Raw genomic sequence first — 15,500 nt, 5'->3', positions numbered from 1 at the left:
TCAATTTGATACCAAATTTGCATATATGTGATAAGAATTGACATGGTTATGACATACTTTTACCAAAAAGGTGGTATTTTACCCTAAAAATGTCAGATTTTAGTGGTTTCTGCCCTGACCACATGGAAAGTCCGATCGGGCTGAAAATTGGTGTGCATTCATTGCTCATTAGAACCTACAAGCACAGCAATATTTATCAAAATCGGAAGACATGAGGTAAAAAAGTGCGTTGGTCTGACATGGAATGACCCACATGGGTAAAAACCAGAATTAATCTTTATTATACCCGATGCAAATTTAACATCAAAGCCTGTTTTTGTTCATGGCATGGTATTTCGTCCTTGTAACAAAGGAGGGGCACTTGAAGTGATGACGAGTCTGAGTGTTATCAATGTCGACACAGTCACTCTGCGATCTTTCCTTTGTTCTGCCCACTTAAGGAAAAATCTTTTCCTTCTACACTGGTGAGATTAATGTGCTCATTTTTAGTACCATATAAAGACCAAGGACAAACACAAAAAATAAAATGTGAAAAAATAAAAGATGTCCATAAACACATGGATTTTCTAAAGACCGGGATTTCTCAAGAAGGAAGTTTGTGTACAAAGTCTATGGGAAACCGTTAAGTGCATGTAAGAACATGCGTTAAGTGCATGTAAGAACAAACGAGGGCTAAAGGATACATTTTAAGAATACGTGTAAGGTCGCGTGTGTATCGGGCCCCCTTTCAAATGTCGAATTCAAATAACCAGATTTTGTTTATAATCCGATTTTTTCAAGATTTGCCACTGCATGGTTTTATACGTGTGCTCCTTCAGCGGTAGGAGCACGACGTATGAAGCCACCTTTGGAATTCGGCGCGACAGAGGCACTTCTCACATGTCATTGACCAGTCTTCGATGAAACCCTCACCCATGAAAGACTGTTTATCATCCGTAATGGCGACCGATGACGACGCTATGTGTGATCCATATTCGCTCAACGCAGTAGGAGCGCGAAGTTTGAATCGGACCTGAGACAACGTGGTGTTTCAATGTCCTGCTTTATGTGGACGTCTGTTTTTCGCAGGTCAACATTTCGTGTCTAATGCTTATACCCAACAGTATTGTGTTAGGCCATCTACCTCCTTAGTGTGATTGGTGTCTCAGTGCATACAAAGCAAAACGGGTCTTACAAAATGTTCCTGACCAGGAATGTATTGTCCAGGGCCGACATATATTTTTAAAGAAAAACAAGAATGTGTCATTGTACTTTGGGTATGTGATTAAAGGCAGTGGACACTATTGGTCAAAATAACAAGTAATGAGTAATTGAGAGCTGTTGATAGTATAAAACATTGTATGAAACGGCACCCTCTAGTAACGTAGTTTTCGAGAGAGAAGTTATTTTTCACGAATTTAGTTTTGAGACCTCAGAATTAGATTTTGAGGTCTCGCAATCATCTGAAAACACACAACTTCGTGTGAGAAGGGTATTTTTTTCATTATTTTCTCACAAATTATACGACCGATTGAGCTCAAATTTTCACAGGTTTGAATATGTTATGCACATGTTGTGATACATGTTTATCAAGTGAGAAGACTAGTCTTTGACAATTAATAATAGTGTCCAGTGTCTTTAAGCACAATTGAATGACTGACAATAAGTTGGTCTCAAACAGGTGCCTTACTTTTGTTGTAGCTGCATTGACAAGAATGGGATAACCTTGTTATCAAATCATCATGACACACTACTTTAAAGTGTCCCCCTCACCAACGCCAACCATCCTCCATCCCAGCCGATTTGGCCGTAGACTTGACTCAAGTCCCAATCCTTGCCATCGGCTAAGAACATTGTTTTGTGATGCTCTGCATACATTCCCGCAGGCTAGGCCCCAACCTGTTCCGCGCGTGATCGTTACTGCAATAACTACATTTTGACCACATACGAGAAAGGGACTTGAATCAAGTCTAATTTTGGCCACAGATTCGATTCCTGTCAACAGATTCAATTCATGTTCACACTTTTCCACCAACTTTGGATCGCTGCTGCAGTAACTACATTTTGACCACACACGAGAAAGAGACTTGAATCAAGTCTAATTTCAGCCACAGATTCGAGTCTTCTTCACACTTTCCACCAACTTTGGACTAGGCGTACGGCATGATTTCAGGCAAGGTGAAACAAAATTAGTGTTTTTGCGCTTAGTAAACAATGCGGCACGTTAAATGTCGGTTACTAATTTCATTTATCAGCAGTTTTGGGTCGGTAACCTTGACCAAAATTCTTATTTGAATCACGAAGGCATGCTCTAAATGTTAAAACCTTTCTTTGTAATGAGTAATGGTGAGAGGTTAATGGTATAGAACATTGTGAGAAACGGCTCCCTCTAAAGTGACGTAGTTTTCGAGAAAGAAGTAATTTTCCACGAATTTGATTTCGAGTCCTCAAATTAATTTAGAATCGCGTCTAAAAGTGTCTGAAAGCACATAACTTCGCGTTACAATGGTGTTTTTTCTTTCATTAATGTCTCGCAACTTCGACAACAAATTGAGCTCAAATTTTCGCAGGTTTGTTATTTTGTGCATATGCTGAGATACATCGAGTGCTGACAAGACTGGTCTTTCACTGATACCAATAGTGTCCAGTGTAAATACCCTTTCTTTTTCGGGCGTTTACTATTATCTTTGTTCAACCCCAAATTAAATTCTCAATGTTTGAAAGTCCTTCAAAAAATAATGTGCATGCATTGAATTGTTATACACCGATGCACTTAAAATCCCCTTAGATTGGGCGTTGTACTGTGGGATTGATAATAATCCTGTATACAGCAGAACTTTTCAAAGAGACCGCAGGGATCCATGCTGTGTCTTATCCGGCTTATCACTCTGAAAAACTAGGAAGTACTGTTATTTTCCATATACTTTAAACTCGAATATAAGACAAACCAGATGGTTTTCTATTGTTTGTTGTCTATTGTTATTTGTTATTTTTTTATTTTTATTTTGTTTTACTATTATTATAGCAATCTTTGAATGAAGATGGTAAAAGCTTGCAAGATGCTGCGGGCTCAGAGCAGAAAAATGTCTAAGAAACGTAGACAAACCAGACAGAGATGGGCAGACAAAGTCGACTGAGATCAAAGGACCCAATGGGCCTCATTATGAGTGTATTTCTTTATTATCTCAATTTGTTCAGGGCCTCACATAATCTCCTACCACAATGGCACGCAGTACATAGAAGCGGGGTTGCCTTTTCAAATTGTGTATGTTTCTTTCCATTTTATTTCGAAATCCATCCCAAAACAAAACATGAAATCTAACATACACAGCTCATATCGCAGCACTTATGCTCATAAAGTAACTATGGAGCAAATGTTCATAAAAATGAAGGAAAAAAACAACTTTATTAGGCTTTGTCATAATATGGACCAAAATAAACAAAACAGTTTTTTACCATTAATAATATTATCACTAATACTGTTATTATCTTTTATAATTTGTGTCTGTAAGAATCTGCTTTGAGATTGAGTGCATATTATTATTATAAACTGCCCATTTTAGCACTACCCCGAAGACATAATGCAAATTATAAACTTTACTTTTGGAACCTATTTCATGTAAGCACAGCAACTTGCTTACCACGGCATAGCTGCTTAATGGAAACAGGATACCAGCCATAATTAAATTAAAAATACAATGTTGAGACTGGTGTCGCACTCCATTTTTGCATAGGAAAAATTTGCAAGCAGAATGTTCTGCTTGACAGAATATGGGCCCTGGTTGGTGCCATTAATTAATATTATTCGCTTGATCTCGCTGCATTTTCGCATACAATTTATAAAAATTTTTAACCAACGGCAGTCTAGGTACTCCACTACAGGGGGGTTATACCCCCAATGGACAGTGCCTCCGTTTGTCCTTAACTATTGGTATTACATTTTCCTTTACCATATAATAGTTTTACTACAATTGTTATTTATTTCTAGATGTGCAAATGGAAATAAACCAAACATGCCTGTCCCCTTTTAAAAAAATTTAAAAGGAATATATAGGGGTGCCTTCAGCATAAATTATTTACAGTTTTTTTAGGAGATAATTGGTTGTTTTTAGCAAGAATTATTTCTAGGATTGTTTTGTTAAGCCGTTGAGGCCGCCCTGATTTTTGCCCCCCCCCCCCCCCCCCAAAAAAAAGGCAAATCTCGCGGCTGTGCGTTTCAAAAGATAGGATACAAATAAAACTAGTTGGCCTACGATCATAATACTGCGATCATAGACAATGTTTATCAAGAATTTTACCTTTTTGGGTAGCATCTTTGGCCTTCCCCCCTCTTTTTTTTTTATATTTTGGTAGTTTGTTTACATGCACTATAAAAGGATTGTCATGTTTTCCCTCTTAAGGCCGCCCTTAATTTTGGCCAACCAAAATTGGCAAATCTTGCGGTTGTGCGTTTAAAAAGACAGAAACAGTCTTGCCAAAACTGACGTTTGGTGCACCACAGCAAAACAATCCTTGCTTTGGGTAAAAACCGAAGCTAAGGGATTGCAATTCATTTTTATAAACTGCTTTTTCTGAGACTCCTTACTATTCAAACCAACTATTTCAATGCCAAAGTAAAGCCGACTTTTTCTTCATAGAGAACTGTCACTGTGTTTTCAATCCTGTAACTGTTTTTTTTTTACGAATTATCCATTCATAACAAACAGGCACTTAATAAAATGTTAAAATTAGCATCTGGGATAAAGAACATATTTTGGTTTTACCCTCACGTGCAAGCATTGTATACTCAGTACTTTCCCGAGTTCTGTAAAAACAAATCACAGGCATATGACTCAGCTGGGATTCTCACCCATGACCTTGGCAATTCTCATCAACTAAACAACTGAGATTGGTCAGTAACTAGAGGCACCTCTTGAGAAAGTTAGGAAAAGTTAAGAAAAGTGCACTGACAGCAAAACAATACATAGATGCTTGGTGAAAACGCTAAGGTCTAACAAATACGTCACCTTTCGGGAAAGTGTCGCATCGTGTTAGTTCACTTCGTAGAAACGCAAAATTAGTCAATCTGGTGATAAGTTGTTTAATGAATCATCTGTGAATAATACCAGCAGCCGATTTCACAAAACGCTGGGATTGATAGGTGCAATAAGTCCTGAACGTCTATGGTCACGGAACAAACTCGTCCTAAAATTGTTATGCTGAGTTAGGTAGAGTTTGGTGAAATCGACGGCAGTATAACTAAATCAAATTGCAAATTATGTTTAACCCAAACGTCAGTTTATGGTGCGACCGATAGATCATCTACCCTGCCTTATATTGCGATCGTGAGTTTTTGTGGTTGTTTACATGCGGCGAATTGTGTACATATCTGCGCGGCCGTCTTGTAAAATCAATGATATATCCATTTTCTCGACTAGTTCCCATCTGCCTTTCTGTATGTTGTCGTTGATGGCGTCCTGCATGTCATGGATGATGTCTTTATGTTCTTGGGTGTCTCCTTCGACCAGTGTCCAGCTCAGAGTGAACACCATTAAGCCCCCTACAAGTATAGAGCATGTACAAAATTATGACTTGAGAAGAGACTATAAACAAATAGTAAACGTGCGGGTACAACCATTACACATGGTTGTACCCGCAAGTTTACTATTTATTTATAGTTTCTTCTCAAGTCTTAACACCATGCAAAGCTTCAAACACTACTTAAAAATTATGACTGTTTTACCGCACATGAAATGTTCACCACGCAAACTGAACATGTAATACCAAGTCAGGTTCGAGTTGACACCATTTGTGTATATTTTAATAACAGTAATACAAACTAATTCTTTTTCAGCGAAATATTTATAATACGCTATCAATAAGCTTTGCATAAGTGTCTTGACATTGCATTGAATAAAATACCGGGACACAGGCCGTGTCCGAAACGACGACTTCGGCTACAGCTACGTCTAGATCAGCGCGTCTACCAGTGTTGAAGAATAGGCAGACGCGCGCGATCTAGCCGTAGCTGTAGCCGAAGTCGCCGTTTCGGACACGGCCTAACTCTCAAAAGGTGCAACCATCAATACGCGACGTCACGTGAAAGGGGGACCTTCGGGACGCTTGGTGGCAGCAGACCATACCAGGTAAAATTCATTGTTCTCGGTATTGTGCGCATTGCACAAAAAGGAAACGGACTATAGTTTTCCTTTCAGTCTCCGTTTTAATGTACACTGAGATGAATAAGAGAACATATACATGGCTATAGCCCACCTTGTTGAGCTGTTAATGGCTCCGCTTTTAACATCGGTCTCATCACTGGAGGCCGATAGTAAAAGCGGAGCCATTAACAGCTCAATAAGGTGGGCTAACATGGCTACACCATGATAAAGGTCCAATAAAACAGTCCCATGTTATCCTACTTTTGACCTCTTTAAGCGGGCGCCCAGTGACGCCAAGAACATTGTTCCACCCAAAAATTACCATTTATGGTACGTAGCCTACCTTTTTTGACTATTCTGTTCCATTCAGGGAAGACATCGCATGTAAGATGACCTATCGATAGAGCACCGACGCAGATCAATCCGTCATAGTAACCTGCAATACAAAATGATTGCTGGTTAGACTAAGGCACTGGACACTACTCACGGTAATAACCTCAACATAATTGGTAGCTTTAAAAAAGTACAAAATAGTAACGAGCAATGGAGAGTTGTTTATAATATTATAGTATAAACCAATGTGAGAAACGGCTCCCTCTGAAGTAATTTAAGAAAGAGGTAAAGTTTTACTGGAATAATAACACACTTCAGCTGACGCATGTATGCATCTGAAAACACACAAGGTATTAAATGCAACAAAGGTATTTTTTCTTCGATGACCAAGTGAGCCCTAATTTTCACAGGTCTGTTATTTTAGGCACATGTTGGGATACACCAAGAATACTGGTCTTTGGTAAACACCAAACGTGTCCAGTGCCTTTAGTCATACAATGCTACGAACCATTCCTGAGCAGGTGTCAAAAATGGTAAGCATGTTTATCTTTTAAATATTATGATTAGATCCAACACTTTGTGTTTAAACTCTAACAATATTTAATTACCGTGCAGTATTTACGGTGCCAAAATCCGACCCAAAAGAAGAGTACAAAATTAGAAATTCGATTGTACGCATTTTTTTCGTATAACATACCATCTTCAACGTTTTTAATCTTGTTGCTGCCAAGATGATCACAAATGAGTCTCTCGTAGACTCCTCTCGAGGTGCTGATGTCCAGACTTTTCTGTGAAAAGTCTACAGCATCGATTCGCTTGAAACCGAGTCTAGCCAACTATGAGAAACATAATGAAAAGATACAAGAACGATGTTGGATAAAACAACGCGTCACGACGCGATGATTCAGTCCTTTGATAACTTAGTCTTTACTTCAAGAAATTGGGAAGATTTGAAAGCCACGTGAGGGTGCTTGTCAGCAATACTGAACGCACCGGAGCCCAGTTTCATAAAGCTGTTCAGCAAAAATTGCCGCTTCAACAAATTTCTTTGCTTAGCAAAAATTAAATGGGGCACCTGTGATAACAGTGTCAACTTAATGTACTTTCGGCTGGTAACCTTGTATTTTAAGCGATACTTTTTTGTGCTTATCAAACGTTTGTGCTTACAGGCTTAAAGGGAAGGTACACGTTTTGTAATTACTCAAAACAAATATTAACCTAAAAACTGACTGTGTTGGTAACGAGCATTGGAGAGCTGTTGATAGTATAAAACATTGTGGGAAACGAATCCCTCTGAAGTAACTTAGTTTTTGAGAAAGAGGTAATTAAAAGAGGTAAAAAATAATAAAATACTTCTAGGTAGAAGTCTTTTGTTGTTATCTGAAAGCACATAACTTCGTGTTACAAGGGTGTTTTTTCCTTTCATTATATTATCTTGCAACTTCAACGATTTCACCATTTCACTGGTTCGTTATTTTATGCAGTTGAGATAAACCAAGTGAGAAGACTGTTCTTTGACAATTACCAATAGTGTCCAGTGTCTTTAAAGGAACACGTTGCCTAGGATCGGTCGAGTTGGTCTTTGAAAATCGTGTGTAACCGTTTGTTATAAAATGCATATGGTTTGATAGATAATTTAAGAGTAGAATATAATGACCCAATAAGTATCACTCGAAATTGCGTGGTTTTCCTTTTATCTCGTCGACGGTCGGCCATTTATGGGAGTCAATTTTTGACTCCCATAAATGGCCGACCGTGTTAGTTCGCAAATTAAAAGAAAAAACATGCAATTTCGAGGCAAATTTGTGTGGATCATTGTATTCTACTTTTTTTCTAACATCTTTCTAACCATATGCATTTTATAACAAACGGTTACAAACGCTTTTCAAAGACCAACTCGACCGATCCAAAGCAACGTGCGTGTTCCTTTAAGGAAGAGAACATGTTACATTTCCTTATACCTACCCAAATTTAGAAATAAGGTAATGAATGCAAAACTTTGGTTCAACTGCTTTTAGTTTCTAGATGTTTCTGTTGTTTGGTCAATAGAATAACTCTTGGTCAATATTTGTATGTAGCTGGGGTGCGTTCGTTTAGCTTCCCTGGGTCGACCCCGGTGTGTGGCGGTTTTTTCTTCCAGGATGAACGTGGGTAATTATCTGCACACGTTCGTCCTGTGAAAAAAAAAACGTCACACACCGAGGTCGACCTAGGGAAGCTAAACGAACCGTCCTCCATGAACGAACGCACCCTGTATAAGGAGCAAAAAGTTATGTTACCTGTACACCTACTCTCCCCGTTCCTGCTGCACAGTCGACGATGCGGGCGCTCCTATTGGCGAGGAATTTTCCAAGAGTGTCTGCGCATGCCATTGGTCCATTGTAGTTTGCATGGTCGTAGACCTGGGAGGGAAGAACAGAAACAATAGTTGATTGACAAAGACAAGTTAAAGTATCGTAACGATTTAATAAATAATACTGGATGTGTTGGATGTTTATAAAGGTCTGCAGAGGAAGGGTGTGGTAGAGAATACGGCTCAATATAAAACATAAGTATACACTGTTGTGACTGGTACCCCGCTGAAATTTTGTTTAGCAATGCAATTTGTCCAACATGCAGTGCTGCTGAAAGGCAGTGGACACTATTTGTAATTACTCAAAATAATAATTAGCATAAGACCTTACTTGGTAACGAGTAATGGGGAACTGTTGATAGTATAAAACATTGTGAGAAACGGCTCCCTCTGAAGTAACGTAGTTTTCGAGACAGAAGTAATTTTCCACGAATATGATTTCGTGTCCTCAAATTAATTTAGAATCGCATCTAGTGTCTGAAAGCACACAACTTCGTGTGACAATGGTGTTTTTTTCTTTCATTATTATCTCACAACTTGGACGACCGATTGAGCTCAAATGTTCACAAGATTGTTATTTTATGCATATGTTGAGATACACCAAGTGAGAAGACTGGTCGTTGACTGACTGTCTTTAACAACTCGATGAAATTAGTTCCCCTTCTTTGACAAAAGTACCAACAAACCACATTATTGTGAGAGTTTAAAATGTAGAAAAGTTCGCACTAGAAGGGTACCAAATTGGCATTTTACAGGTTAGTTCAGGTTAGAGACTTGTACTTTACTGTTGATAACTTGGGAAAATTATTGCATCACAGAACTGAAGTCTACCCGATGCCAATACTTTAGTTTAGTATTTCAGATCCTGTTCATGTATTATAGCCAAACTCTTATGGTCAGGTCATACATGTAGATTGGTATTGCATAATAGAGTTTACGGAGTCGGCTGTCGCGATGGTAAACAAAGCCTCTATACAACAACTTGCTAAGCACATCAAAGTATTGCTAACCAGAAATAGTTTTACGCCAAAATAATACCTTAAGCTTTCATTGTTGTGACAAGTCTTGGTGCAAGACGTTTCTCGTTTCCCTTTCACGCACACCGCGGCAAATTCACCGACAGCGCCCGCACCGGCTCACCTGACTTAACGGAACACGTTGCCTTGGATCGGTCGAGTTGGTCTTTGAAAAGCGTTTGTTATAAAATGTATATAGGTAGAAAGATGCTGTAAAAGTAGAAAACAATGATCCACACAAGTTTGCCTCGAAATTGTACGGTTTTCCTTTTACCTCGTCGACTAACACAATCGGCCATTAAGGGAGTCAAATTTTTGACTCCCATAAATGGCCGACCGTGTTAGTTCGCACAGTAGAAGGAAAACCACGCAATTTTGAGGCAAACTTGTGTGGATCATTGTATTCTACTTTTAAAACATCTTTCCAACCATATGCATTTTACAACAAACGGTTACAAACGCCTTTTTATAGACCAACTCGTCCGATTCAAGGCAACGTGTTCCTTTAATATTAGTCCACTCACTTCTCCGGGGCGGTGAGTGGACTAAGTCAGGTGAGTCGGTTCGGGCGCTGTTGGTGAATTGGCCGCGGTGTGCGTGAAAGGGAAAAGAAAAACGTCTTGCACCAAGACTATGTTGTGTCTGGTGCACCCTCACTCAGTATTTTTGCTTTTTTAAATAAACTTTGTCAAGCAGTTTGTTCTGCTGAACAGTTTTATGGATTTTGACCCTGTTATCAGAGGGATTGTTTGCTTTTCGGAACTCGAGGTTACGCTGATCTGTGGCATCAAAATCAGGACAAAGTCCTGTTGTTGTTATTGTGTTCCAGTTATGGGCTATCGTGCCTCGCACTACACACTGCGGTGTAATAATTAGAACCGAGGATTAGCTTAAAGGCACTGGACAAGTATGGTAATAATTGTCTAAGACCAGCCTATTCTCATTTGGTAAATCTCAACATTATGTATGCATTGACAAACTTTGGAACATTTGGACTCAATTGGTCATCCAAGTTGCAAGAAAATAATGAAATAAAAACCCCTCCTTACTGAATTACTTTGCGTGCTTTCAGATGCCCCCCAAAAAGCTCCAGGCATGAAGTCTTTTTTTTTTTTTTTTTAGTAATTACCAATAGTGTTCAGTGCCTTTAACCACGACATATCGTCCATGAAAAACAAACTAGTCGAAACCTGGTGGCACCGGTTGTCATTTTATCATCGGTCTGAGTGGGGTTGTTAAACAAACAAATACTTCTACTAATAATAATAACTACGTAACACTGAAATGTCATCACACTATTGATTTTTTTCTAAAGCCACTGTACACGTTTGGTAATAATATTGTCAAATACCAGTGTTCTCACTTGGTGTATCCCAACATAACCATAAAATAACAAGACTGTGAAAATTTGACTCAATTGGTCATCGAAGTTGCGAGAAACTGGTGAAAGACAAAAACACCCTTGTTGGACTAATCTGTGTGCTTTCAGATAGGAATAAAAGAATTCTAGCTAGAAGTATTTTATTACTTTTAGCGAGATATTACCTCTTGTTCACAAACACTTCAGAGGGAGCCGTTACCCACAATGTTCTATACTATCAACAGCTCTCCAATGCTGGTTGGCAAGTCAGTTTTTAAGTTAATAATTGTTTTGAGTAGTTACCAATTGTGTACTTTCCCTTTAAGGAAACAACTAGAAATGAGTTATGATTTGTAGCGTGCTCTTGTGTACAAGTTCCGAGATTGATTGGCCACGGCACCTTGTCAGCCATTACATAGGGGTAAACGAATAGGTAACCCCACTTACCATGCAGGAAAATACTGAATGTTGAAATGCATTTAGAGGCACTGTGGGCGACAAATTAATATGACCGCTAAATAGAAAAGCTATTGTTCATGTACTGAACACACCTACTTCCAATGATTAGAGCTACAGGTGGATGGGGGAGGGAGGTGACAGTGGCCAGGGGCGGGAGAAAAGAATTGTCCCTCAAATAGCTCACTCTTTGTTGTGTCCTCGCCCTGCTTCCCTTCTACTCCCCATTAAGATACCTGGTAACGCCACTGCCTATGCTGTAACATTAAAGGCAGCGTGCACTATTTGTAATTACTCAAAATAACTACTAGCATGAAACCTTGCTTGGTAACGAGTAATGGGGAGAGGTTGATGTTATAAGACATTGTGAGAAACGGTGAGCTTTCTCTGAAGTGACGTAGTTTTTGAGAAAGAAATACTTTTCCATGAATTTGATTTCGATACCTCAGATTTTGAATTTGAGGTCTCGAAATCAAGCATCTGAAAGCACACAACTTCGTGTGACGGGTGTATCTTCTTTCACTATTATCTCGCAACTTCGACAACCAATTGAGCTCAATTTTTCACAGGGTTGTTATTTCATGTATATGTTGAGATACACCATGTGGTCTTTGACAATTACCAATAGTGTCCAGTGTCTTTAAATGCACTGGACACATTTGGTAATTGTCAATGACCATTATTCTCACTTGGTGTATATCTCAACATACTGAACAAAATAATAAACCTAATGATAGTTTGGGCTCAATAAATATTGGTCATCGAAGTTGCTAGAGAATAATGACAGAAGAACGATCCTTTTGCTGCACAAATTTCGTGTGCTTTTTAACAGGAAGGCTTCAGGCCTGAAATCTTTTTCAGATTCAAATATTATTTTAGTGAGAAGTTACCTCTTTCTCAAGAACTACGATACTTCAGAGAAAGTCGTTTCTCACAATGTTTTGTTATGCTGATTATTAGTAGCGTTTCACAAAAAAAATCTTACTGCGCTTTACATTAGTGCGCTGGTCATTGAGCCTAAACATTCCTTTAATCTTTGTCAGCTTTCTTGGAGTATACAACCCTGATGAGCTGCCATGGTGCTGCTTTATTTTCATACACAATATCAACCTCTACCCTCGCAGGTACCCATTTGTATAGCACATTGCCCAAGGACACAAGTGCCATTACAGGGATTCGAACCCACATTGTGACGACTTAACCAATGCACACCCAGCACTTGAATTCGATATTCTTAACCACTCGGCTATGTTACTTTTAAAGGCACTTGACACCTTTGGGAATTGTCAAAGGCCAGTGTTCTCATTTGGTGTGTCCCAACTTGTACATCAAATAACAAACCTGTGAAATATTTGGCTCAATTGGTCATCGAAATTGCAAGAGAAAAATGAAACAAAGGGCACCCTTGTTGGTTGCTTTACTTTGTAACTTCGTGCGCTTTCAGAGATGCATACTAAAAGGCTTCAGCTGAAGTTATTTTTGTTTGAGTGGGAAATTACCTCTTTCTCAAAAAGTACGTAATACATGGAGCCGTTTCTCACAAGTTTTTTTTTTTTTTTTTTTTTTATACTATCAATCAAAGATTATAAAGCGCCGGAAGCTGCTCTATACTCTCAATTACTCGTTACCAGGTAGGTTTGTATACTAACAATTTATTTGAGTAATTACCAACAGTGTGCAGTGCCTTTAAACAATGAAGATTTTAGGATAATGCTTTGGCAGAAATGTAAACAATAGATGGTTAAAGGCACTGGTAATTACTCAAAATAATTATTATCATAAAACTTAACCTGATAACGAGTACCGGTAGCTGTTGTTGGTATAAAACAGTGTAACGTAGTTTTCGAGAAAGAAGTAATTTTTTCACGAATTTGATTTCGAGACCTCAGAACTAGAGGTTTTGAAATCAAGCAGCTGAAAGCACACACCTTCGCGTGACAAGGGTGTTTTTGTTTCTTTCATTATTATCTCACAACTTCGTTGACCGATTGAGCGCAAATTTTACTGGTTTGTTATATTGTATAATGCATAATTATGTGTGATACACCAAGTAAAAAGACTGGTCTTTGACAATTACCAAGTGTCCTGTGTCTTTAAGATAGTGGGACATATCAGCTTTAGCGCTGCTGACAACAGCACCCACGAGTTTTAAAAAATGATAAAAAAAAACAAATTATTCTACCTTGTCGTACTGATCAGCCCAGTTATCGTAGAATTCTTTCACTGCGCTCGAAGAGTTCTTTCTGGTCGACAGTTTGTGAATCACCTTCAACTGAGTCTCCGCATCTTGAATATCGGTATCCATGGTGATATAAAATACTGAGAAGTAGACAGAAACAGAATCACAATAGTTCACCTGGAAACCACGGGTGTAGGTTCTACAAAAATCTGCTATGTTTCCTGCAGATGCTTTTTGTGTAATTCATTCACCTTGCTCAAAATTGACACAGTGATAACACCAATTTATTTTCGATCTGAACTTTTGGATAAAAATTTGACGTTAAAGGCACTGGACACTGTTTTTAATTACTCAAAATAATTATTAGAATAGCATTTCACTTTGGACACACTCAACGGGATGGTTGATGGTATTAGAACATTTTGACACATTTACGACTCCCTCTGAAGTAACGTAGTTTTGAGCGAGAAGTCAAACTTCTCCCTCAAAATAATAAAAAACTACAGGCCTGAAACCTAAAGGCACACACAAATTGTGCACAGATTTGTGCAACATTTTTTTCTTCTCATTATTCTCTTGCAACTTCGATGACCAATTAAGTCACATTTTCATTTTTTATTATTTTTTATTTTGATGAAAAGGCGGCATATAAAACACCTATAACACACCTTTGTAAACTCGGTACTTTCCCGAATTTCATAGAGCTGCTTGAGCAAAAATATCTGCTTAAGCAAAATAATCCATGCTTACTAGAATCAGAATACCGGCCAAGACTCCACTCAATTGTTATGCTAAGTAAACAACAGCTAAATACCAGTCACAGGCAATGTATATGGCATGACATTTTGGCCAGTCACATGTGTTAAATAAGCGAGCTATTTTCGTGCTTAAGCACGAAATTGGACCCAAGTGATATTACGGGTCTTTGACAATTTAACAAAGGTGTCCAGTGCCTTTAAGGCCCACGATTGTAAGTGACCCACATTTGTAAACAGTAAAGATTGCGTCAGCACTGGTGTCATCCAGAGTCCACGAAGCCTGCTTTGGCACTAAAGGCAGTGGACACTTTTGGTAATTACTCAAAATAATTGTCAACATAAAACCTCACTTGGTACGAGTACTAAATGGGGAGAGGTTGATAGTATACAAATATTGACTGCTTCGAGTGCTATGGTTAAAACTATGACTCCCGAGGTGATCCCCTGAGCGTTCTATTTTCCCGAGGATCACCGAGGGAGTCATACTTTTAACCATTGCACGAGTAAACATTTGCATTCAATATTTGTTTTATTACACCCCAAACATTTCTAAATACCCTATTACTGTAAGTTACAGACTTGAATGCTACAATCCACGGACGACGCGAATACAGATTGAAACAACTTTTTCTGTACTGCATGTAGTGTCGTCGTGCAATCCGAAATGGTAACAGACTATTAATTTATCATCCTCGTACACGCAACGGACGTCTGGGTACTGCACGCCGTGTGCTAGTCTTCGGACTAGCGCACGGCAAACCGGTGCACTATCACACGGCCGTCGTCTAGCAAAACTAAGACATGTCATGTGACGCGCTCTAAACCTTTGAGCAGGCAGAATATTTGTAAGGGGTGTTATAATATAAAACATTTCGGGAAACAGCTCCGTTTGAAGTGACGTAGTTTTCGAGAAAGAAGTAATTTTC

The 15,500-nt window shown here is 38.7% G+C and overlaps 1 protein-coding gene across 1 annotated transcript; it reads right to left on the bottom strand.

Annotated features, from left to right (window-relative positions):
- Positions 1 to 5,289: 5,289 nt before the first annotated feature.
- Positions 5,290 to 13,942, bottom strand: LOC117298696. Its single transcript, XM_033782014.1, has 5 exons — positions 13,820 to 13,942; positions 8,732 to 8,854; positions 7,150 to 7,288; positions 6,463 to 6,555; positions 5,290 to 5,518 (listed from the first exon to the last, which is right to left on the bottom strand). The coding sequence occupies exons 1-5, from the start codon at positions 13,940 to 13,942 to the stop codon at positions 5,322 to 5,324; spliced, it is 675 nt and encodes a 224-aa protein (XP_033637905.1). The 3' UTR covers positions 5,290 to 5,321.
- Between the last annotated feature and the right edge of the window lie 1,558 nt (positions 13,943 to 15,500).

Source organism: Asterias rubens, chromosome 13, assembly GCF_902459465.1.
Source record: "Asterias rubens chromosome 13, eAstRub1.3, whole genome shotgun sequence".
In the NCBI taxonomy this organism is placed as follows: domain Eukaryota; kingdom Metazoa; phylum Echinodermata; class Asteroidea; order Forcipulatida; family Asteriidae; genus Asterias; species Asterias rubens.
The sequence above is the reverse complement of the archived record's forward strand: the minus strand, read 5'-3'. Positions and strand labels throughout refer to the sequence as shown.

Excerpts from the sequence above, each read along its gene's own strand:
- LOC117298696 (XM_033782014.1), bottom strand. The coding sequence starts at position 13,942 with ATGGATACCGATATTCAAGATGCGGAGACTCAGTTGAAGGTGATTCAC. Across the intron at positions 8,855-13,819 it reads GGGCTGATCAGTACGACAAG|GTCTACGACCATGCAAACTA; the intron begins GTAGAATAATTT and ends CTTCCCTCCCAG. Across the intron at positions 7,289-8,731 it reads CGGGGAGAGTAGGTGTACAG|TTGGCTAGACTCGGTTTCAA; the intron begins GTAACATAACTT and ends TGTTTCTCATAG.